At 42.9% G+C, this 23,301-nt stretch overlaps 1 protein-coding gene across 1 annotated transcript in view; it reads left to right on the plus strand.

Annotated features, from left to right (window-relative positions):
- Window positions 1–23,301, plus strand: part of Sorcs3 (sortilin related VPS10 domain containing receptor 3) — a 628,415-nt gene that overhangs the window by 273,346 nt on the left and 331,768 nt on the right. The window contains exon 3 of the mRNA XM_038331480.1: window positions 22,427–22,526. Within this exon, the coding sequence (XP_038187408.1) occupies window positions 22,427–22,526 (100 nt within the window). The remainder of the gene's footprint in view (window positions 1–22,426; window positions 22,527–23,301) is intronic.

Here is a 23,301-nt window from a genome sequence, read left to right on the forward strand (position 1 = left end):
TGGAAGCGTGAAAGGAAAAGAGACCCCAGACACAGAGAGACTCAGCAAGAACACTTGCTAAAAAAGGTTTCATTTCAGCAGACCGGATACCAAGTCGGTCAAGGAACAAAAGAGAGTAGGTGAGACAAAAGCTTGTCACCTCTCAAAGTCATTGAAAACCGTAGCACATGCTACACGCAGAGTCCCCAAACCAGAGAATCATTGCACAAGCGAACCTGTATCCATTACCCTGCACTAATTTTTTAGAGGCTGTGACAAAATGCCAGGTGAAGTGTGTAAAGAAGGAAGGATTACTAGGGTTCACAGGTGGATTCTGTCCATCACAGCAGGGAAGCCATGGAGGCAGGAACAGGAGGAAGCAGGTCTATTATATTCATGGTTAGAAGGCAGGCAGAGAAGAACGCACAGACTTATTTTTCTCCCTTTTCTTCAGCCCAGGGCTCCAGCCCATGGGACGTTTGCTCCTACAATCAGAGTGTTCTTCTCACTTCAGTTAAATTTTTCTAGAAGCATCCTTAGAGGCATACTAAAAGGTGTGCTTCTGGGGTTGTTTTAGATCCAGTCACATTGGCAGTCAAGTTGAAGCATCACAAACGAGTCCTATGCCTTTATCTCTGTAAAGAGGCCAAGAAGACATAGATGTGATTTCCATCCTGGTCTCCAAACTCCATACACTCTCTCATGCTCTTCATGTTTCATCTGCAAGGCCAATTGATAACTCAAGTGGAAAGTGGAATACAATCTGAGATGCAGTGGTTGGGTTTCTGAAGTACACAATGGAGGAGCACCCTTTGCATTCCCATCACTGTTGGACATTACTGGACTAGGGGATAAATAAGAAACACGGCAATGTAGTGCTAAGTCCATGAAATCCTGGTAGTGTTTGCTACTGCTCAAGTCTCAGAGATGTATATCTGCCCATGGTGCTCCTCTATTCCTTACTTTCTCTAGCCAGAATGTCTATTTGCTATTCTCAAGGAGTTCTTTAATTCTGCAGCATCTAACGTCACACCCCGTCATAACACAGGCACTCACTAAACATTTGTTGATTGATTTCTGGGTCAAAGAAAGAAACAACAGCTTCCTATAAAACCCAGATGTGTTTTACTTGCGACAGACCTGATGTTCCAGAGAGATGTGTTTGGATGTGATGCTAGCTGATGTGTTAGATTAATGAGGTCTTAAATGGAAGGTTCCACCTACCTGGCGGATTAAAACCAACAGATTTACACATTTCCTTTAGGCGATAGTCCTGTCATGTGATGGTGAAATCTGCCCGTGCAGCGATCCAGATGTGTTAGACTAGGGCAGATGAAGTAGCCGTGCCTTGTCTCGAGCCTCAAGAAACAGAACATCCATATGCCAGGTTTTCTCATCCATATTCAAGGGCTTAATATAGCAGCTGCCTAACTTTCGCCATTTTTAGAAAGTCTTGCCTAACTTTTCTCTTATGCTCCCGCACCTCTGATAAATTGCATGGCCAACGTTGATAACCCAGGAAATGACAACCACTTAGCTTTCTGCCGCTCCCACAAAGTAGGTCAGGAAATGGAAGGGGAAGGAATTACTCTCTGGGACAGAGGTTTCACAGGGCAGAGAACTGTGGTTGCACAGAGTTGTTTTCTTTCACCCATCAAACGTCTTGGACATCTTGCCATCATCCCAACCCTGAGTTTCACTGTAATGATAGACATGTGGGTCGAATTTCATGTGCCACGCTTGAGGCTAGTGTTCTCTTTACTCGTCTGTCAGCTGCTGGGAATGCTGGGACCTTCTTTAGAGGTCACTACTTTCCTATTTCTAGGACAGCCAATAACTAGCTGATCTGGGAGCAGAAGTCATGGCCTTTGGTTTTCAGTGGTCTTGAATCTGGTGAGATATGTGTACTAAGTCTCTCAAGGATCTGGCTTTGCTGGAAATCATATCCTCATTTGCCCCTCTCTCTGTTTTCAGGTTAGGGGACATATCCCAGAATATTCTCTCTCTTTCTCTTTTTTTTCCTCACAGGCAGTTTGTGGTCTGTTACAGAGAAGTTGGCTCCACTCTTGTTCCTGTCAATGATGCCTCTGTTCTTGTAGGCACGTGGACATCTTAAAATCTCCTTACCTGTCCTCCTCCAACTCTGACTATATGAAGTAAACAGTAGTATTTGGCTTTGTTCCCTTTTGCTCCTTACAGCCTGCTGTCACCCAGTCTATTGAACACCTGATAAGGTTCTCTAATAACTCAAGGAAGACATGCTTCCCCAGACTGTCATGTATGTTCCCAACAGATAAAGTCTTTCCAAACAGGCTCTGGTGTTTCTACCCTATCCAGCAAGGTCTGGGGCCCTCCTTCATCACAAGATAAGTACATGCTCATTAGAAGACATTACTTATCTAAACTTCCCTCCCTCCTAAATCTGTGTAGAATGCCTCATTTAGGCCTGGCCCATTTCTTCAATTTGAGAGCTTTATATTTTTTAAGCTTCAAGCCTCTGGACATGCATGGCATTCTGTTGGCCTCCCAATACTCAACCTTCACTTAACCTCTTTTCGTGAAGTCATATTTTCTTTCCCAGGATCTCCTTTGTTGCCTGTTGATACTGTCATATCCTTTATGACACCAATGCTATGGCCACCATCATCATATTAATAATGACCACCATTTATGAAGAGCCTGTGATAGGCCTGTCTTGATGTGATAGGTGCTCTCTGTATGTCCCCTCATTAGATTCTCCAACAGTCTTAACTGTTAAGTATACTTAAGTATACTTAGTTAAGACAATTTCTCCCACTTTGTAGATGAGAAAACTTAAAGCCCTTACTAACCTGCTTCCCACCACACAGTGACGAGGTGTGGAGCCAGGACTTTAAGTTGTGTCTCTGAATTTGCAGCTCGCACACACTCAACTACTTGGCCTCTCTGCACTTGTTCTAACTGCTCTCTACTCATTTTTATTGGCTGATTTTGAAATAGTCGAAGGGTTAGTGCAACATGCCACAGAATAGGCACGAGAGGCATATAAGTGTAAAGTCTTGTCTAATTAGACCTTTTATTCCCTCTCATTATGACTAACTGCTTCCCCACACTCTCTCTTCACCTCCCTTCTTTCTAGAAGACCAGAAAAGATATATCTCAAATAATCATCGTGTGTTCTATGACACCATTTCTGGGGTCCCTTTTGGGGGATTTTAATGCCATCAGTTAGCCTTTGGCCCCCAGGACTGACTCTGGTTTTGCTCTCTGATTGTTTTATGAGAGATGGGCCTAACTCTCGAAACGAATTAACCTTTTTCTGACTGTTTGATTTGTCTCACAATTGAGTGTGCATAGCCTGACTGAGTTCTGGGCAGCACCATGTGAATTCCAGGTATGTCCTCTTTGTTTAGCCGCCCCCTTCCATTCAGAACTTCAGTGTGTTCTCAGTGGTGACAGATCTGCATTCTTGGAACACGGGTCTATATTTTGGGAGCTACCAGAAACCATTTGGAACCTGATCCAACACACAAAACGTTGGCATGGCAGGGGTCTTTTGACGTCATTGAGTCTAATCCTCTCATCTTCCAGATAGAGAGTCATCGAACTGAGAAGTGTTGTTTTTAGTTGGAAGCAAGTCTGTAACAAGGAGACTCCAGAAACCCATTAGACCAGAACTCGCAGAGCTTGCTGAATATTTAAGTTTGGGCTGCTGTAGTTGATTTGGATCATACTCCTGCCAGCTCCAGTGTTTGTCAACTAGCTGAGTGATTTTTCACCCCTGATGGGAGCCTTGGCTCTGCTCAGCTCCTTGACTTGTCCAATTGAACACTGTCTTTCACTAGGGAGCAACCCATCTCAGAACAGGTGCCAAAGCCCAGTGGGAAAGACTTTGTGTGTGGAGCAGAGTGGGGTGGGGGGCTGGATCCACAGCTAATAGACCTGCAAGTTCTAACCTGGGATAACAGTGAGCATCTTTAGGTCTGGACTTCTGCATCATTTAGGTTCCAAGGACTCTAGAACAAGTTGTCTGAGACAAAATACTGTCATGTTTAATATTCAAGCTGTCCAGAGTATTGAAACTGCCTGTCTTCATTTCATTAGATCAACCTCTTTCAAGATGGGAAATAGGGAAAGTGGAGAATAGTGGGATGATAGCCATAGGGTGGACTGCGATTCTATCAAAAAACCGATCTGATTCTCGCCAGGTGTTTAGTGTAGATTTTTCTCAAAGAAGCTCTCATAGCAACTCTACCCAGCGACTCCTTGTTATACCCGTATTAGAGATGAGGAAGCTGAGGCCCCAATAGTTTAGAAGATGGTTTCGGTATTATGTTACTAGTAAGTAGAGGAGCAGAAATTTTTATCTCAATTATCAATTCAAGCATTCCTTTAGGAAAAAGGAAACTCTATGGCCTTCTGACAGAGAGTGCTCATGAGTTCTCTTACACCTGAGCGGACGAAACTCCTCTCACATGCGACTTGAGATGCAGGTGCTCATTTGCTGTTGCTGACACTACATCTCAGGAGAGCCTTGATGGCCAGGTTCAAGTCCCTGCGCTGTGACTTGCTCCATCTCTTAACTTTTCCGAGTCCCTGTTTCTGAAATTTTATGAAAGAGATGAAATACCTACGCCAGAGGGTCGCTCTGAGAATCGAATGATTCAAGAAGTGTCTCATAGAAACCACTATGCAAATGTTAGTTACTTGATTGCTACTATGGCTTAGGGTGGCAGCCTTCCGAGAAATCAATTATGGACCAAAGTGTGTGCCAAAGTCCTCATCCCTGACCTCAAGAAGCTTATATCTTTGGCAGGGACAAATGACTGTGAAAATTGCAGGTCAAGTTGTGTAGCAGAGGTGAAAAACCCAGAGGAAACCAGAGAAAGCAAAGGTTGCTGGAGTGCAGGGCATGTGAGGAAGCTTTATGTAGGAGGCTGCGTTAACTTCAAAGGCTCTGGAGAGGAAAGAAGTGTGAACTGAGGGAGATTTGTGAAAACTCTGTAGAGTTAATTAAAAAGGAAAAGAGAAATCCCTGTAAGTTGTCATTCTCTTGGGTCTTGGAGATTGTTTGACTTACAGCATCTGTGCTCAAAGTCTGGTCCGGGAGCCCCTGGGGTGCACCTTGCATGACCCTTTCCAGGAGAGTAATGAAGACTAAACCATTTCCCACGTTCTTATGATTCCTGTTGAGTTTTCCGGAAGTCACATGGTGTGCATTGCTCTATCTGGTCGAGAGTGTAGAGGCAGATGGGAGGCTCTACAATGCAGCCTTTGCACTAAATTGTCTTTCTGCAGGAGACGCCACCGCTTGTCCATAAACTCATGCTGTTTTAATAGTTACTTTTGTTATTCTAAGAGAAATTCAGAAAGTTAACCTGCTCTCAGATACAGTTTATAATATACTACATAGTGCAAGATGCTAACACACGTGAATCAAACCTCGGTGACTTTTAACTATATAAAAGAGTCTTAAGTCATAAAAGTATGAAGCAGGTACTGTCATGTGCAGACATTCTGGAGGCCTCATGAAATACTGTAACATTCTGCCACCAGACTATATGTCCTTTTGGCAACTGTGCCCAAGAACTTCAAAACAACAAAATGCAAAATTTGCCAGCATGTGTTAAAACTGTTACTCATGAGTTCTAGTTCTACTGGAGACTGACTAGGATATTTCCATAAGGGCATTTGATTACTAGAAACTTAATGATAGCTTTTATTCTTTGAACTAGTTGTTGCACCTAAATAAATCTGTTCCAATGAAACAACTGAAGATATACGCAAGATTTTTATGTTAGAATATTTGGCTAGAAAGTGATCAACTAGAGAAGATAATTAAATTATGATGCATTCATATACTGAAGTCTTGGAGAGTTTTGTTTTGAAAAATATTGAGCAGTGTGTGGGCCCATTTGCAACATTATGTTAGAAAAAATTGGGGGTAGAGATTGTATAAAGGATAAGTTGGAGCTTTGTAAATATACAGATTAGAGGATATGTATATGCATGCATATGTATACACACATATGAGTACACGTACCAGAACTGAGGTTATGATGTCCTCTGGATGATGTGGCTAGAATGGATGCCTATGCTGCCCATTTTTATTCTGTATTTGAAGATATTTCTGCTGTAAAACTTTAGTACTTTCATATTTGACAACAACCCTGGAATGTGACGTTCTTTTCCTCCAAGGCTATGGAGTTGCTTTTGAGCCAGCCTGGGCTCAGATGGGTGTAGCTTCTGATCTTGGAGAGGGCGTTTTTCTAGATAGTGTGTAATGCTGTGGGAGGTGAGGATAAGCCTAGCTTCTAGCCAATTGTTTTCTTCCTGCCTAGCCTTGATAATGAAAGCATTAACAAAAAGATTATAGCACTGGTCTGTACGATCCAGAGCATTTGGAGTATAGACATGAAGGCCCTCCAGACCAATTGTGTATTCAGATAATATCCCATGATTGACCCTGGATAGGCTGAAGGGGTTGCTAGGTGAAAATTCAGCTTTCACTCCTGTGAGGAGATGGCATGACAAAGGTATCAGGCGCTCCAAAAGGAGAGCTGCCATTCACTTCTAGCTCTTGGAACACTTCTTCTTCACTCCTGGGAGGGAAGATGTGAGGTACTGAACGACTTTTGTCCTCTCTGGATGAGCAGTAGGATCCTGGCAGAACAGCCTGTGTGAAGGAGTGTTTGCTTTGTTATTAGTCTCTCACAGAGTTCTCAAAGTCAGAAGTAAATCCGGCTGAGCAAGTCCTCCAGGTCCTGGAATACATTTTCTCTTTTCCAGTATCAGCTGTGCCTGGCATCCTTCAGCTGTGTACGAGGCTAAAAGAGACATCCAGTGTAGTTCCTTGACCTCCCAGGAGCCCCTGTCAGCAGAAAGGAGCCCCACATACAAAAATTAAACAATAGCATAAAGCAAGAGCACAAAAAAGATATTCTGTTTCTAGAGAGCTGTATGAGGAGTGACCCAGGCTGAGAGCTCTGAAGTCAGAGGCACCCAGAGAAAGGCCTCATGGAGGAGACACACAAAAGGAGATCTCTTTTCTCTTCAGAGCTGACTTCTTTGGAGAGGGAGAGACTCCATTAACTGTTGATACAATTAATAAAAACAGTAAGTGCTTTCCATGTGTTAGGGTTCTCTTACCATTGAGCTTGTCTATGTGTGGAGACTGTGACACAGTCTTTTGAGACTCCCACTAGTTCCCATCCTTTCTTTATCCCAGTTCATATTTACCCGGGATGTTTCTGGATCTGCATGCAGATGTAATTGCACATGCATCAAATGGCCCCAACTGGGCATATTGAAATTTTAAAGGGGAATGGTAAACAGCTGTTCCCCAAACAGAGGCACCTTACTAAAAGTATCTGGAACCTTCTAGTGCGAGCCTCATTATTTTTGTCCCCAGGAAAACTTGGTGAAACAGTGTCGGGTCCATTTTCCCTAGACTTCAATTTGTATGTGTTGGCCACCTGCTGGAGGCTATCTTTGATTATGTGTAGCATTTGCTCTGTCTAACCATGTGCCTCTTGGTTGTTTATGGCTGACATGGGAAGAATGAGATGGCGGGGTCTGTCAACTGCTGGGCACGTATCTCTAAGGCAGCTGCTGTCTGCCCACAAATGTACAGGGCAGCTTTTCCTCCGGTGATGAGATGTTTGGTCTGTTACGGGGTTTCCCAGCCACTGACAGTGAAGTAAATTCCCTGGTATGAAGGCTATTTAAGCTTCACAGAAATTCTCTGAAGTGGTATTTATATTCCCATTGAGCAGATATGAAACATGAGCCTCATGCAATTAGCCTGAGGTTCTATAGGCTGCATTTGAAACCAAATCTGCCCGACTGAAATGAATCCTCTTATGATTATGTTAGCGTGCCTTTTTGAATACTCGTGCTTATCCGTGAGAGGGTCCTCTTGCAGATGTGTTCATTTTCTGATTTGCATTGTGGCTGCTGATTACAAATCTTTTAATTGTTACGACTCTTAACTACATGAGTGCTGTGCAGCTACATTTAAACATATTTTTGTTTGAAAATGTTTCAGTGGTATAAATAAAGTTAAGACCTTAAAGCCACCCTGTGTCTCCCCAGTTCCCTACCTAAAGGTAGCTTACGAACTATTCCTTTAATTTTTTCCATAGTTTTACATGCATTTTTGAGTGTGAATACTTAGGGAATGTATATATTTTTGGGGGGAGTCTCTATACACTGTGTGTTTAAGTTATTATTCAAGAGACCTTTAACAATTTTAGAATTATGTCTTAGAGGGTTTGCTAGGTCAAAACTGTGATATTTACCTTATGAAGGTGTCATCTATATTCTATGTCTCCCTCTCTGTTGGTATATAATATACTAAATTTTGGTAGGTTTTTCTAATGGGGACTTCTAGTCTGTAATAATCACACAGCTGCAGTGACATGCACTGTGGCCTTGTTGCTGTCTTTGAAGCCAGCTTGTGTCCTTTCCTTTTTCTTTCCAGGCCTTCTTCCTCTTCCCCACCGGCATGGAAAGTGGGTCTCATAGTTGATACAGGTTGGGAATTTTCAGTATTTTGAACCTCAAGTAAGACATCCCTACAAATCTACTGCCTCAACTGAGGTTACTCAGTAAGAGTGAACGTGTTCACATAAGGATCTGCATGCTGGCTCCACTTCACATTCCTCCCTTCTGTTTCAGATGAGATACATATGAGATATGGCCTGGTCCTGCTCTTAGGTCTACATTTTATTTCATCTCAGGCATTCTTCATGATCCTCAAAATCAGAGTGAGTCCTGCCACAGGTTCCAGTCCAGCGACAGGGACTGGAAGGAATCCAGGTTAATTCACCATTATGTTATCATGCTGCTCTTTGTGTGGGCAGATGCAGCTGAAACACGAGCAACAAGAGGTTCCTGGGAGCTGTGCAAGCTTCTGGTCTTGGCATCAGTGTGTGTGCGGCTTTTCTGAAGCAAAGGGCGGGACCAATATTCACTTGGAGAATGAGGATCTTGAAATTGCTGGTTTGGGGCTTGAGGTCAGGAGTTAGTTATCTGGCTGGTTATTTGCATTCAGCCCAGACTTCTTTCATTGCAATGGGGCCTGCTCCTTGGATGTTGAGGGAACAGGCCAGCGGGAAGTGTGGATGATTTTTCATCACAAAGACCTTTTGGGCTGCTGTTGGTTTTGAGCTGTGCTTTGGATACTCTGGACCCTGGTCTTGGAGTGAGTGCAGTTCGCCACACAGACAACCCATAATTGACTCTGACCTCCCATTGTGTTTCTCCTCAATGTATTTCAGTGAAATATGCTGAGGAGAGTGGTTCTCAGGCCTGGCATGTTGAGGCATGGCTATGTCTGTTTATTCTCAGAGTTGGACTTTACTGTCTTGTCATGGTGACAACTGGAAACAGTGACTAACCATTCTGCTATCGCTTATTAGACATTCAAGTGGCTAATCCTTTATTAGATGTAGTGAGAGCAAAATAAGGAAGAAAAAACTGGTTGCTTCAAGAATAATCCCAGCCCAAGTATGCATGGAAATGTTGGAACGAGGTTTTACAGAAGTTCTTACTACCTCATTCTTATTCTCTGATTTATGCTTGAGAACTTCCATAATTGGACATTAAAAATGCAAATGTCTACTGAAATCACAGATTTAATGCTTTAAATTTTGAATAGTAATTAAAACAGCCATGCATTTGTTATTGTTTATGAGATTATGATTAATTTGTTTTTATTTTTAAAATTTCAATAATTAATTTATTTTATATCCCGACCACAGTTTCTTCTCCCCCCTCCACCTTCTCCCATCCATTCCTCCTATGTTTCTTTCAGAGAAGGGTAGATATCAACAGAGCATCAAGTTGAAGACCTCCCCTTGTATTAAGGCTGGGCAAAGCAATCCAATATGAGGAATGGGTTCCCAAGAGTCAGCCAAAGTGTTAGGAACAGCCCCTGCTCCCATTGTTAGGAATCCCACAAGTAGGCCAAGCTGTACAACTGTCACATATATGTAGAGCACCTTAGTTGTTCCCATGAAGGCTCCCTGGTTATTGGTTCAGACTCTTTGAGTTCCTATGAGCCCAGGTTAGTTGTTTCTGTGGGTTTTCTTTTGATGCCCTTGACCCCTCTTGCTCCTACAATTCTTCCTTTCTCTCTTCAACCAGATTCCCTGAGTTCAGGCTACTGTTTGGCTGTAGATATCTGCATCTGTTTCTACCAGTTACCAGTTACTCTCTGATGATAATTAGGGTAGTCACCAATCTGATCAGGCTATGTATTCACTATAGCTAGGAATCTTAGTTGGGGGTCATCTTTGTACATTACTGAGAGTTCCCCTTGCTCAGATTCCCAGGTTTCTTTTCTTTTTGTTTTTGTTTTTTTGAGACAGGGCTTTACTGTAGCTTTGGAGCCTTCCCTGGAACTAGCTCTTGTAGCCCAGGCTGGCCTCGAACTCACAAAGATCTGCCTGCCTCTGTCTCCCAAGTGCTGGGATTAAAATGTGCACCATCAAGGCCCAACCTTGCCCTGGATATGTACCTTACCCTGAAATGTCCCCCTACTTTCCAATCATCTCTTTTAGTACTCTCTTCCTCTAGTTATCCCCCAACATGATCCCTCAAGTTGCCATCCCCACCAGTCCCCAGTCCACCTGGAAGTTCTTTTTTATTTCTCCTTCTCAGGAAGATCTGTGTATCCTCCCTTGAACACTCCTTGTTACTTTAGCCTCTCTGGGGCTGTAGATTATAGCATGCTTTGTTTAACATCTAATATCCACTTATGAGTGGATATACACCATGCTGTCTTTCTGGGTCTTGGTTACCTACCTCATTCAGGATGATTTATCTAGTTCTATCCATTTGCCTTCAAATTTCCTGATGTCCTTGTTTTTTAACAGCTGACTAATACCCAAATGTTTAAATGTAGCACATTTTCTTTGTTAATTCCTTGGTTTAGGGGCATCTAGGTTCTTTCTAGGCTCTATTACAAATTAAGCTTCTATGAGGATAGTTGAGTAAATGTCCTTGTGGTATGATTGAGCATCTTTGACTCTATCTATCTATCTATCTATCTATCTATCTATCTATCTATCTATCTATCGTGGGATATCTAAGCCCTCTTATGTACAAATGATAGAAGGACTGAGAATGAAATCAGAGAAACAACACCCTTCACAATAGCCATGAACAATATAAAATATTTAGGGGTAACTCTAACCAAGCAAGTGAAATACCTGTATGACAAGAACTTCAAGTCTTTGAAGAAAGAAATTGGAGAAGTTATCAGAAGATGGAAAGATGCTTATGGATTGGTAATGGTTAACACAGTAAAAATCATCATCTTACCAAAAGCAATCTACAGATTGAATGCAATCCCCATCAAAATTCCAGCACAATTTTTTATAGACCTTGACAAAACAATACTCAACTGCATAAGGAAAACAAAACACCCAGGATTGCTAACATAATCCCGTACAATAAGAAAAACCAACAGTGGCTTTATTTTTTAAATTACTTTAAGATAATTGTAGATTTTATATTTTGAGAATTTCTTATGTGAGTTCATCATTTACACCACTTCCACCCTTGTTTTTCTCCTTCCAACTCCTCCTACATTCACCCCACTACTTCTCACACTCATGCCTCTTATTCTTGAGTTATTATTGCCACAGACATGTGCATATGTTTACAAACACAACCTACTGAGCGTGTTTAGGGTTGCTCATATGTATATGGCTTTAGGGCTAGCTGCCTGGCATGCTGTAAACTATTAGGAAGTTTGTCCCTGGAGAAGTCTTATTCTCCTTCTCAATAGCCATCATTTGCCTACAACAATTCATCTAGGGGTGGGGCCTTGTGATAGTTTCCCCAGCTATACCGGAATGTCAACTAGAATGTGGTTGTCATGTTTCAGGTCTTGTTTATGCAAGTGTACTATTGAGATTTCATATGTACATCTTTCCTGATGGAATTCTGGTCCTCTAGTTCTGACTGGCTTTCCCATCCCTCTTCTACCACATTCTCTGAGCCTTTATGTAGGGGTTTTATTGAAGATGTATCAACTGTGGTTGGCACTGCTCGGTCTGAATTAGTTGTCCTCTGCATTTTATCCAGTTGTGACTTTCTATTATGTTCTCTGCTGCAAAAGGAAGCTTCTTTGATGAGGCATATGAATTGTACTTATCTGTGCATACACACACACACACACACACACACACTCACACACACACACGTGTGTGTGAGTGTGTGTGTGTAATTTCTTTGGAAATAGGGTCTCACTTTATAACCATAGCTGGCTTGAAATTTATTTTATAGACAGGGCTGATATCTTAGTGTTTTATTGCTGTGGAGAGATACAATAACCATGGCAACTCTTATAAAGGAAAATATTTAATTGAGGCTGGCTTACAGTTTCAGAGGTTTAGCTCATTATTGTCATGGTGAGAAGCATGGTGGCATGCAGGCAGACATGGTGCTGGAGAATGAGCTGACAGTTCTACATCTTGATTCCCAGGCAGCAAAAGGAGACAACTGTGTGCCATATTTCTCATAGCCTGAGTGTATGAGATCTCAGAGCCCACCCAGAGTGATACACTTTTTTCCAACAATGCCACACCTACTCCAGCAAGACCATACCCCCGATAATGCCATTTCCTATGACCAAGCATTCAAATACATGTGTCTATGTGGGACATTCCTATTCAAACTAACATATCCCACTCCCTGGCCCCAGTAGGCTTGTAGCAATAACATAGTGCGAAAATGCATTCAGTCCAACTTCAAAAATCCCCATAGTCTATAACACAGTCTCAACACTGCTTAAAAGTCCAAAGTTCAAAGTCTCTTCTGAGATTCATGAAGAGAGATTCTTAACTGTAGTCCCCTGTAAAATAAAAGTCAAAAAGCAGATCACACACTCCCAACGTATAATGGCACAGGATATTTCCAAAACATAGGGGAAGGAGCAGAGTGAGGAAATACTAGACCAAAGCAATACTGAAAATTCACTGGGCAAACTCCAAACTCTGCATATCTATGTCTGATGTCAAAGTGCTCTTTAGATCTCCAACATTTTTTATCTTTGTTGAGTGTAACACACTTCTTTCTCTTGAGCTGTTTCTACTCCCTGTTAACAGCTCTCCTTGGCATGTATCCCACAACTCTGGAATTTCTAGCATTTTGGAATCTCCAAGGCAATGCTGGTTTCACTTCCACAGCTTCACACAATGGACTCTCTGTGCCTTGGCCTCAGCCACTTTCCTTAGTCACAGAGGGAGATCCCATAACTCCTTTCTTCTATCCTTAACTCTAAAGCCAGAACCCTGTGGCTGAAGTCAGCAAATTCTACTACTTCCTGGGACTGGAACATGGCTCCCTTGTTCAATTACATGTTCACCAGATTTCTGTTTTCTATGGTTACCTTCAGTGCCTAAGCTTGGCAGCCATGGAGTTCAGTCTGTAGATAGGGTTGGTCTCGAACTAAGAGATCCACTTCCCTTGCATCTGTCTTCTGAGTGCTGGGATTAAAGGCATGGGCCACCATTCGTAGCTCAAGTTCTACATCTTGATCCCCAGACAGCAAATGGAGACAACTGTGTTCCACACTGGAAACAGCTTGAGTATGTGAGACCTCAATGCCCACCCCCACAGTGACATACTTCCTCTAACAAGGCCATACCTACTCCAACAAGGCCACACCTCCTAGTTGTGCCACTCCCTATGACCAAGCTTTCAAACACATGAGTCTATGGGGGCCATTCCTATTCAGACAACCACATCTGGCCTCTAACACAGAGATCCTTTTACCTCTACCTTTGGTATGTTGGGATTAAGTGTGTGCACTATCACACCTGTCTAAAATATATTATAAATAAATACAATTATGTGTGTGTAATATTTATTATATATGTGTAATATACAACATAGTATATCTATAATATATATTTATTATATATGTGTAATTATATGTGTGTAATATATAATATAGTATACCTATAATATATATTAAGTAAACATGAAGTAATACAATTTCCTATGATCTTTTTAAATATCCTTAGTGGTTGTACTGGCCAGATTTGTGTGTCAAATTGACACAAACTTGAGTCATCAGAGAGGGAGGAACTGCCTCACTGAGATCCAACTATAAGGCATTTTCTCAATGACAACGGGGGGATGGAGGGCCCAGTCCATGATGGGTGGTACTATCCCTGGACTGCTGGTCTTGGGCTCTATAAGAAAGCAGCTGAACAAGCCAGGAGAAGCAATGAGTAAGCAGCACCCCTCTGTAGCCTTTGCATCAGATCCTGCCTCCAGGATCCTGCCTTGTTGGAGTTCCTGCCCTGACCTCTTTGGTGATCAACAGCAATGTGGAAGTGTAAGCCAAATAAACCCTTTGGTCCCCAACTTGCTTTTTGGTCATGGTATTTTGTTGCAACCTTAGAAACCTTAACTAAGACATTATTTATCCTCAGTTTTGTAAAACTTAAGGGTTAGAAGAGAGGGATGGGTGGGGAAGGCTGAGGTGTAAGCAAAGGGAAGTGGAGGATGGGATAATAAGAACATAGTGCTTCTCCAAAGCAGAATTATATGGTGTCCACTGAGCACTGGCTGAGGCCTTTGGAAGTCTGTTCGTCTGTGGAGATGCCTGGCACTGGGAGCTGATGCTGGCCTAAAGCTCAGCTCTATTGAAAAGCTGATGGAGCTACACTAGATGCAGTTTTCATATCTCCAGATGTTTACAAGATGAGTGGGAGTTTGTTGGGTGGATAAAAGCATACCGTGTTCATCCTTCAACTCCTGTTGTTGCTACCCTGGGCAGGGCCTTGGTGAGAAAACTGGGCACATGGTAGATTAGGCTTGGGTGAGTCTTCATAATGTATCATTTCTGGGGCAAGGCCTTCTGAGCACCTGCGAGGTAAGATTAGGAGGGTTTTATCAGTTAGGTGACTTGCAATTCCTTGAACAGTTTGAGAAGCTAAGAGCAGCATCTCTTTGGAGTTGAAGACTTTTTGGAGAAAATGTTGGCAATAATTAGCAAGGTAAAAGTGACTTACAGCATAAACTGGTGATTTCCCATGAACAGGTGTGTATGTAGACACACTGCAACACCAGCACACAAGTAAATGTGTTCACAATAGCATTGCTTGTAATAGGAGAGTAAGACTTTATTTACTTCTTGTTTTGAATTTTTTAGATTGAGTCTTTTTCTGTAAACTTGGCTGGCCTCGAACTTGAGGTTCTGCCTCTTTAATGTTGGAATTTTAGTCCTACATGATATACAGTAGATTATTCTTTAGACAGGTTCTCGTATATCCTAGGGTGACCTCAAACACTGCTGCTCTTCTAATGAAGAGTAACTTCTGATACCTCTGACTCCACATCTAAAGGGTGGGGATTATAAGCATAAGCCACTACACCTGTTTTATGTGGTACTGGGAATCAAACCCAACAATTTGTACATGCTAGGCAAGAATAATACCAATGTAGATACAACCTCATTCCTGTATCAGCATATTTTTAAAGAAAAATAAAAATGAAATGTTTCTAAATAGATGAATGATTAAGTGGATGGTAATGTATTTGCGAGCAGAATGCTACACAACAATTAAGATGAACATATTAAGGCTGGGTATGGTATTTTTGTTTTTTGGGTTTTCAACAGGATTTCTCTGTAGCTTTGGAGTCTACCCTAGAACTAGCTCTTGTAGACCAGACTGGCATTGAACTCATGGAGGTCCACTTGCCTCTGCCTCCCGAGTACTGGGATTAAAAGCATGCACCACTACCGCCTAGCTCATGGCAAGTGGGCTAGTATATATGTCATTATCTTAACCTTGGGTAAAAGAAGTAAAGTATATCTACTATGATTGTGTTTGTTAAACTGTAAAGGTATGAGATGGACAGATAGCTCAGTAGGTTCATTGATGTGGGATTCTCCTCCTTATGCTGTGAATACCATTGGTTAATAAAGAAACTGGCTTGGCCTGATAGGGTAGAACAGAGCTAGGCAGGGAAAACTAAACTGAATGCTGGGAGAAGGAAGGCAGAGTCAGAGAGAAGCATGGAGCTGCTGCCAGAGACAGACAGGTTGGAAATCTTGCCTGTAAGCCACAAGCCTCATGGTAAAATATAAAATACTGGAAATGGGTTAAATTAAGATATAAGAGTTAGCCAATAGGAAGCTAGAGCTAATAGACCAATTAGTGATTTAATTAGTATGGTTTCTGTGTGGTTATTTTGGGAGTCTGGGCAGCCAGAAAAAAAACCAAGCGGCCTCCAACTACAAATTGTCACCCAACATGGGGCAACTAAATCTATGTAAAACCTGAGAATGCTTGGAAAGAAATTCTAGACACAGAAAAACAAAGTTTAGCTGCATTTTTTAAAAAGCTGGTGGATTGCTTCAGCTCCCTTAAAGAGGTCTTCCTGGTTCAGTGGTAGCAAAAAAAAAAATTGCAGGTTTGAAACAGCAGCTTCCTGGTTTGTGCTGTTGGAGCAACTCTGGCTCTTTCAGGAGGCCAAGCATTTAAATGGGATTTGTGAGCAGCATGCTGCAAGTTGCTTGGTGGCAGCATGGGCTAACTCGTTGCCATAGTGGAGGTGATGAGGACAGCTCCCATCTGGCAGTCTCAGAGGCAGTGAATGGACTTCCAGACTTCTGCCATGTTGAACTGGGTAGAGCAAGCAGGCAGGGCTGTATTTTACAACAAAACAAAACAAAGCAAACCAAAAAAAACCCCAAAACAAAAACACTTAGTAGATAAAAGCAAGCCAGGTGGGCGGGGGTATGAGACTTTCTGGGCTGTGGACCATTTGGACTTTTTGAACTGGTCCACCTGGTAGTTGTGGATTTGTGATCCACATGGGGTGCCAGATTAATATGGACTCTATAAAGAAATCACACACTAGCTCAAAATCGATTATAATAAAGGACTGTTTATTTAGGGTTAGACTCACAGATCACAGTCCTTTGCACTAACGGGGACTAGGAACCAAATCCAGCAGCCAGAAGAGATCAGGAATGCACTTTACATTGGCATTTATAGTATAAGAGGCCATGCCCAAGTAGGTGGGTAACTTAAAGGCTACTGGCTGTAGGATTTCCTATAGCAGGTTCACAAGCATGGGGATCTAAGTTTAAAGTTCTTCCACCCTCAACAGTTTAATGTTAGTGCATGTATCTATAATCCCAGCATTGGGGGAATGGAGAAAGGAGATTACTGGGGCTCATTTTCTACTCAACCTAACATTACTGGTGAGCTCCATGTTCATTGAGAGACCATGTCTTTAAAACTTTGGTGGTTGAGTGATAGAGGAAGATGCTCAACATTGACTTCTGACCTCTACACATGGATACACACCAGCATACATACTCCCACGTGTACACACCCACACAGACACATACACAGCCACAGATAATCATATATGCAAATATAATAACACTCAAAGTTATATTCTGTTTATAAATATAATTATGTGAATATTTACCATATAATTATGGACTCATTGTACTTTTCTGTGTGTTGGAAGGAATTAATGAAAATGGATAGCACAAATGAGAGGCAATGGGTATATAGTACGCACACTCCAAATACAACCCTCTATTGTGGTGAAGCACAGCTGGGCTCATGTGATCTTCGGCACAGAAGCAAGAGCCCTGTGTCTGTGCACATCTCACCTGCCACTTTCTAGGTTAGCTATTCATCATGCAGACTGGCACAGTGCGTGAAGGGACAGTCTCTCTGCACATATGACCAGGTTTTAGTGTTTGGAACACTTTAGTTTTGTTATGCTAGCGTCCGGATTTGAGAAGCTGACTTTAGAGGGCTAAGATTAGACTGTTTCAAAGTGACACCCCATCTCCCATTGGCTGATGCCTGGAGCCCCAAGATACAGGCTGCTTTGCTTTCATCAGAGCAAGTTCTGCAGGCATAGCTGTCCTGGCAATCAGGCCAAGCCCTCTCTGCCATCTGCACTCTCCCCAGGCCAAGTGGGACTATAGAATACCGTGGTCAAGGCGACATGCCACAGCCGTGCTGGAAAGGACAGAGTCAAGGGCACCTTTGATTCCACATGCTTGCTGGCTTCTTGAGGTACCTTCCATGAAGGGGTACTTCTTTCTGTCAACTTGAATGAGCAGAAACTGCCGGAGGCCTAGAGGAAGCTAAGCTATAGAGAACATCCTTTGTTGGGAAGTCCCTTCCCTCAGCAGCCAATTCTGCAAAAGAGCAAAGTCAGTGTGAATCTGTTCGTGGTGTGTAGAAGGAGAGGCTGCATGGTGCTGAGCGTGCTGCCTTTGATGGGGGCTATTTGGATTCTAGAAGGGAGTTTGTTGTGACATCAGTCATGTGGGGAGCCCTGAGATTTTAGCTCTTACAAGATGCTTGTTATAGAAAGGATGGCAAAAGTCTCTGGTTGGAACACAGCATAGAACTTGGTTGTTATGATAATAGAATTTAAGGTCCAAAAGGAAGTATACAATGATCTGAGCTAAATGTCTCGTGTTAATAACAGAGTAGGGCTTGGAGAATCTTCTCCCTTCATCCATTTGTGGACAGCTCCTTAGGGGTGTGCTGTAATAAGACCTTGAACATGCTCTCAAGAGCCCAAATTGAACAGGAATCCCAGTCGGTCAGTTTACGGGAATGCCTCCTGCCTCTGTGGACTCTGCCATCCCTGGGTTATAGCTGATCCCTTGGCCAGAATTCAGCAATAATCTGATTAAGTCTGTTTAGCAAGGAGCTGCCCTACCGTCTCTGTGATTTCCATCTGCCGATCCTCACTCTGCTTCTTGGCTATCAATCCTAATTTTCCTTGTTGCTTTTGGAATCTAGCCAAATCTCTTCTTCCCTACGGCAAAACTCCATTGCTCTAGCCCTCAGGCTCATCATACTGGTCCTCAGTAAAACTGGCTTCATCCTTTTAACCATTGTCAGATGAAGATGCTGTTGTTTGTTTGCTGTTTTGTTTTTCTTCCACAGGCTTAGAGAAATTCTCATCCAGGGCAATGCATCAGTATGCATTTTAGATTCAGTTCTAAAGTCTGGGTTGCCAGTCTCCATGACCAGCGTTCTTTTCCTGCATAGTGCTGCTTTTGTGCCGAAAGAAGCGTAGATCAAGTCCTTTAGAGAATGTTTTATTTCAGTTAATAAAAGCATGCATCTTATTGCCTTTGGATGTCGTAATTTGTCAGCTACACTGCCCTGGAGGGTGGTAGGCTGATGCGGTATTTAACCTTGATTCTAATATGAGTGAATTACTGGTCCTTCCCTTGTAGCAAGCGCTGCTGGATCTCAGCAGTCTATGACAATCATGCCAGCGTCCAGAGCATCAGGTATGATCTCTAGGAGGATGGCTGTGTTTTGAGTTACTGTTAATACTTAGCAGTTGGATAGAATTTTGTGAGTAGGTTTGGACAAGTTCACTCATTTATTCTCAGAAAGAAATGCAAAGCAAACCATTTCTAACCAATTCATTTAGCACTTGCATCATGCCAGGCATGATATGGAACATTGGAGCAATTATATGAAGTGTTGCTTACCTGCAGGGAGGTCAAGTCAAAGAAGCGGTCCTGTAATAAAGTGTATAAAAGAATTGGGCAGGCAGAAAAATAGGGAGGAATACGTTCAAAGGTGAAAGAAAAACCACAAAGGGATTGTGATTAATTTCCCTGTAGGAAAGTCATAAGATGGATAGTATTAGAGTTAGGTTTGAACGTTGGAGACAAATTTATTAAGAGGAAATAAGTGATGTCTGTTTCAGGGAGGGTAGTAGAAATGTGGGGCATGACTAGGAGAGTTCAGGGAAGCCAGGAAGAAAGCCGTGAGGTGCAAATGGTTCGTGATGGGCTCTGTAAGGATGTTGGAAACCAAATTTTCAAAGGCTAAGTTCGGAAAATGAAGCTGCTCTGTGTGCATGCAGTGGGTCGTTTCCACTGGAGTGTGAGGTTGACAGAGCTGAGTGGGTGGAGTATAGTCTCCTACCAGCATGGAGGATAGGTATCAGGGAGAAGAATGAGAGCACCCTCCAAGCAGAAGACTGTTACGGATGCACGTATGAACCATACATTGATGTGCACAGGGGTGAGATGCTTGCTACTTAATTTATTTGGAGACAGAATCACAAAGACTTGGAGATAGACCTGATGCTGAGAGATACAGGCAAAGAGAAAGACTGGAAATGGCTCCCCACATTCTGTGCCCATGGTAGTCTTGAGATCAAGCAGAGCAAGCCAGCTTCTCGGGGGGAGGGACGACTGATTATTAATGTTACTAGAACTAATATAAATATGGAGATGGCATCCCAGGGAGAGACTTCAAATGCCATAGGAATTTCTTTAGTGAACATGTGACGTATACATACTGGGTAACACCATGTTTTTTACCTGTTGAGAAAGGAGAAATGAACAAAAATCTCTTCATTTTAATTTGTTCATATTATTTCTCTCCCCTGGATCTTATTGCTCTTTTTCTGTGCTGTTATTTCTATATCCTCACAATTACTTCCTGAGGTTTAGTTATCCCCATTTCTCAGGTAAGAAACCTGAGGCTCCTGGAGGTTAAATTACTTGTCCCAGGCATGTAAATAAAGAGCTACAGAAATGGAAAAGAATCGTATTTCCAACTCTTCAACAGGCATTTGGGACTTACTCATACTGGGTTGCCTTGCCCAGCCTTAATTCGTGGGGAGATGCTTAGTCTTTCTGCAACTTGATATGCCATGCTGTTTTGATGGGAGACCTGCCCTTTCCCAAAGAGAAGTGGAGGGAGAGTGGGGAGGGGGTGGGAACAGAGGGCCTTGTGGTTTCTCTCTTTCATCTTATCATGGCATTTTGTGGAATTCCTTGATCCTGAGGAGCTTCCCTTGTGGGTTAGATGGTAGAACATAAAGGAAATAGCCATAGCACCCTCAGAGAGTTAGAAAAGAAGTATGCAGAGTAGGTGTCTGTAGGATAGGGAAATTCATTCTTGTGCAGAGGAACTTTGAATGGTTTGAGGAAGAAGGGTGGAGAAACTTCAGGCCATAAATGGTTCTCAGCCTTCCTAATGCTACAAACCTTTAAAACAGTTCCTCATGCTGAGGTGACCCCAACCGTAAAATTAGTCTGTTGCTACTCCATAACTGTAATTTTGCTACTGTTATGATTTGTAATGTAAATATCTGTGTTGTTTGATGGTTGTAGGCAACCCCTGTGAAAGGGTCTTAAGACCCCCCCAAAGGGTCATGACTCTCAGGTTGAGAACCTCTTCATATGGCAACAACCCTTATAGGTCACCCCATGGGCTTCTCAGGCTAATATTATGAGCCAAGTCAGACCATATTAGAGTTTGAGAATGGATAAAAGATTAAAGAGAAATTAAGGACAGGTAGTTACTCTACTATCAAGACAGCCAAAGTCAAGAGGAGTCGTAGAGACAGGTTGAGAACTGAAATCAAGAGGCTCAGTGCTTCACACTCACAGGTCAGCTGACGCCAGAGAGAGTGCGTTGACCTATAAATGCTTCAAAAGCTCAGCTGGAGAAGAGTCTCAAGACTAACCACAGAGGTACTGAACACAGCAGGGGAGCCTGGTGATCCTGATTGTCTGCTAGGAAGGGAGATGCATAGAGGGTCGAAGAGTGAATAGAGTGTGGCAGGGAGTCTGTTCTCCTGAATCCTGTTGTTAGGCACTTTCCCTTTCCCAGTGGGGAAGAGGAGGAAGGAAGAGGAAGATCCAGCATAGAAGATAAGCCAGTGGGTTGATCTACTTTATCCTCTGAGCCTTTCTGTGGTTTTTGCATCTGTCAGTCTGCCAGAAATGAGGGTCAAGGGAGGAGCAGGTAACAAATAGTACCACAGTCAGAAGGAGGAACCACTTTGCCAGTTTATTGTCATTGGATTTTGTCCTGTGATGTACCCATCCGTGTAAGACATCAGAACCTCTTCCTGTTGTCGCCTCCTCTGTCCTCTGGTCCCAGGAGGCTCTTGGGCAATTCCCGTCGCTGACAACTTTGCTTCAAGTTCAGTGGAGGGTGTGTGTGAAGTTGTCTGTAGTGCAGTGTCTGCCGAAAACCCCATCATCCCCCTCTGGTGGAAAACCCTAGCATCTCCCTTTGCGGCTCACGCTCAGGTAGAACTGAGGGCTGGATGGTGAGAATTGTGTGCTGCCCAGTACCACATTCAGAGGCACGGAGTTAGCTGCGTGGAAGGCAGGCAGTCTCCAGCAGCTTCTTCCTCCACCCAGCTTCACAAAGGGCACGAAAGTAGGTCTCGGAGAAAGGCTGGGAGCAAAGGAGAGCGAGCTGGGGAAGAAGACGATGCATTAGTCTAATTGCTCTTCTAAAACTAATGGGGCTTTTTATCTCTGAGGAACATTTTCAAGCATTCATGTGATTTGGGAACAAAGATGCAGGTTTGGGAGGAGGGATCCTGGCTTCCCTTGAAATGCAATCCCTCATCTGATGAAACAATCTCTCCCTTCTTGTTTTGTCCTCCCGTCTTTCTGCAGGTCGACGGACTATGGCACAACCTATGAAAAACTAAATGACAAAGTGGGTTTGAAGACTGTCCTCAGTTACCTCTATGTCAACCCCACCAACAAAAGGAAGGTAAGAGGGGGAGTCGGGAGTTCCTGTATTCTCCTTCCGGGTAGCAGAGTGGCTTCAGCCACGAGCTGAGAACAAACACAGCAACTATGACAGCACTCGTGGAGGGCCGACTTCATGTACTGGGAACCCCATAAGCAGGCGACGATGTTAACAAGAGTCTTTATAGTGATGATGATGATGATGATGATGATATAAATGATGATAACAGCAACACCTGTGAAATTATGTAGCTGTGGACAGGATTGTAGCCTTTCCATGTCTTACTTTTACTTACTGTGAACCTGTGGGTAGAAACCATTCCTACCCCATTATTGAGGAAAAGATGCAAGCTCAGAGAGATTCGCTAACACTCTAGCTTGAACGGGACCCAGCTAGACTCTGGAGCTCATTCTTTCTCTAGGCTCCTTCTTGCCTGCCTATCTATCTATCTATCTATCTATCTATCTATCTATCTATCTATCTATCTATTTATTTATTTATTTTTATTTATTTGTCTCTTTGTTTGTTTATTGGGCAGCAGTTTCTTTGCAGGGAATCTCTTCCATCAAGGGAAGAAGGAGTGTTTCCTAGTTTCTTCTACTTGAACATCAAGTACTACCTCAGAGGTAGAGGGCCGCTCTGACTCTGCCAGCTCCCTGGTTCTCTCTTGACTGGTGGCCGGGATGAAATCATAGGAGGTCAGGCTTTCACCATGGAATGATAAGGGGAGGTTGAGACCTAATTCCATGAAATGGTAGATAGCCCTAGGAGCCAAGTACTATACAGCGTATGGGAT

Source organism: Arvicola amphibius, chromosome 1, assembly GCF_903992535.2.
Source record: "Arvicola amphibius chromosome 1, mArvAmp1.2, whole genome shotgun sequence".
Classification (NCBI taxonomy): Eukaryota; Metazoa; Chordata; class Mammalia; order Rodentia; family Cricetidae; genus Arvicola; species Arvicola amphibius.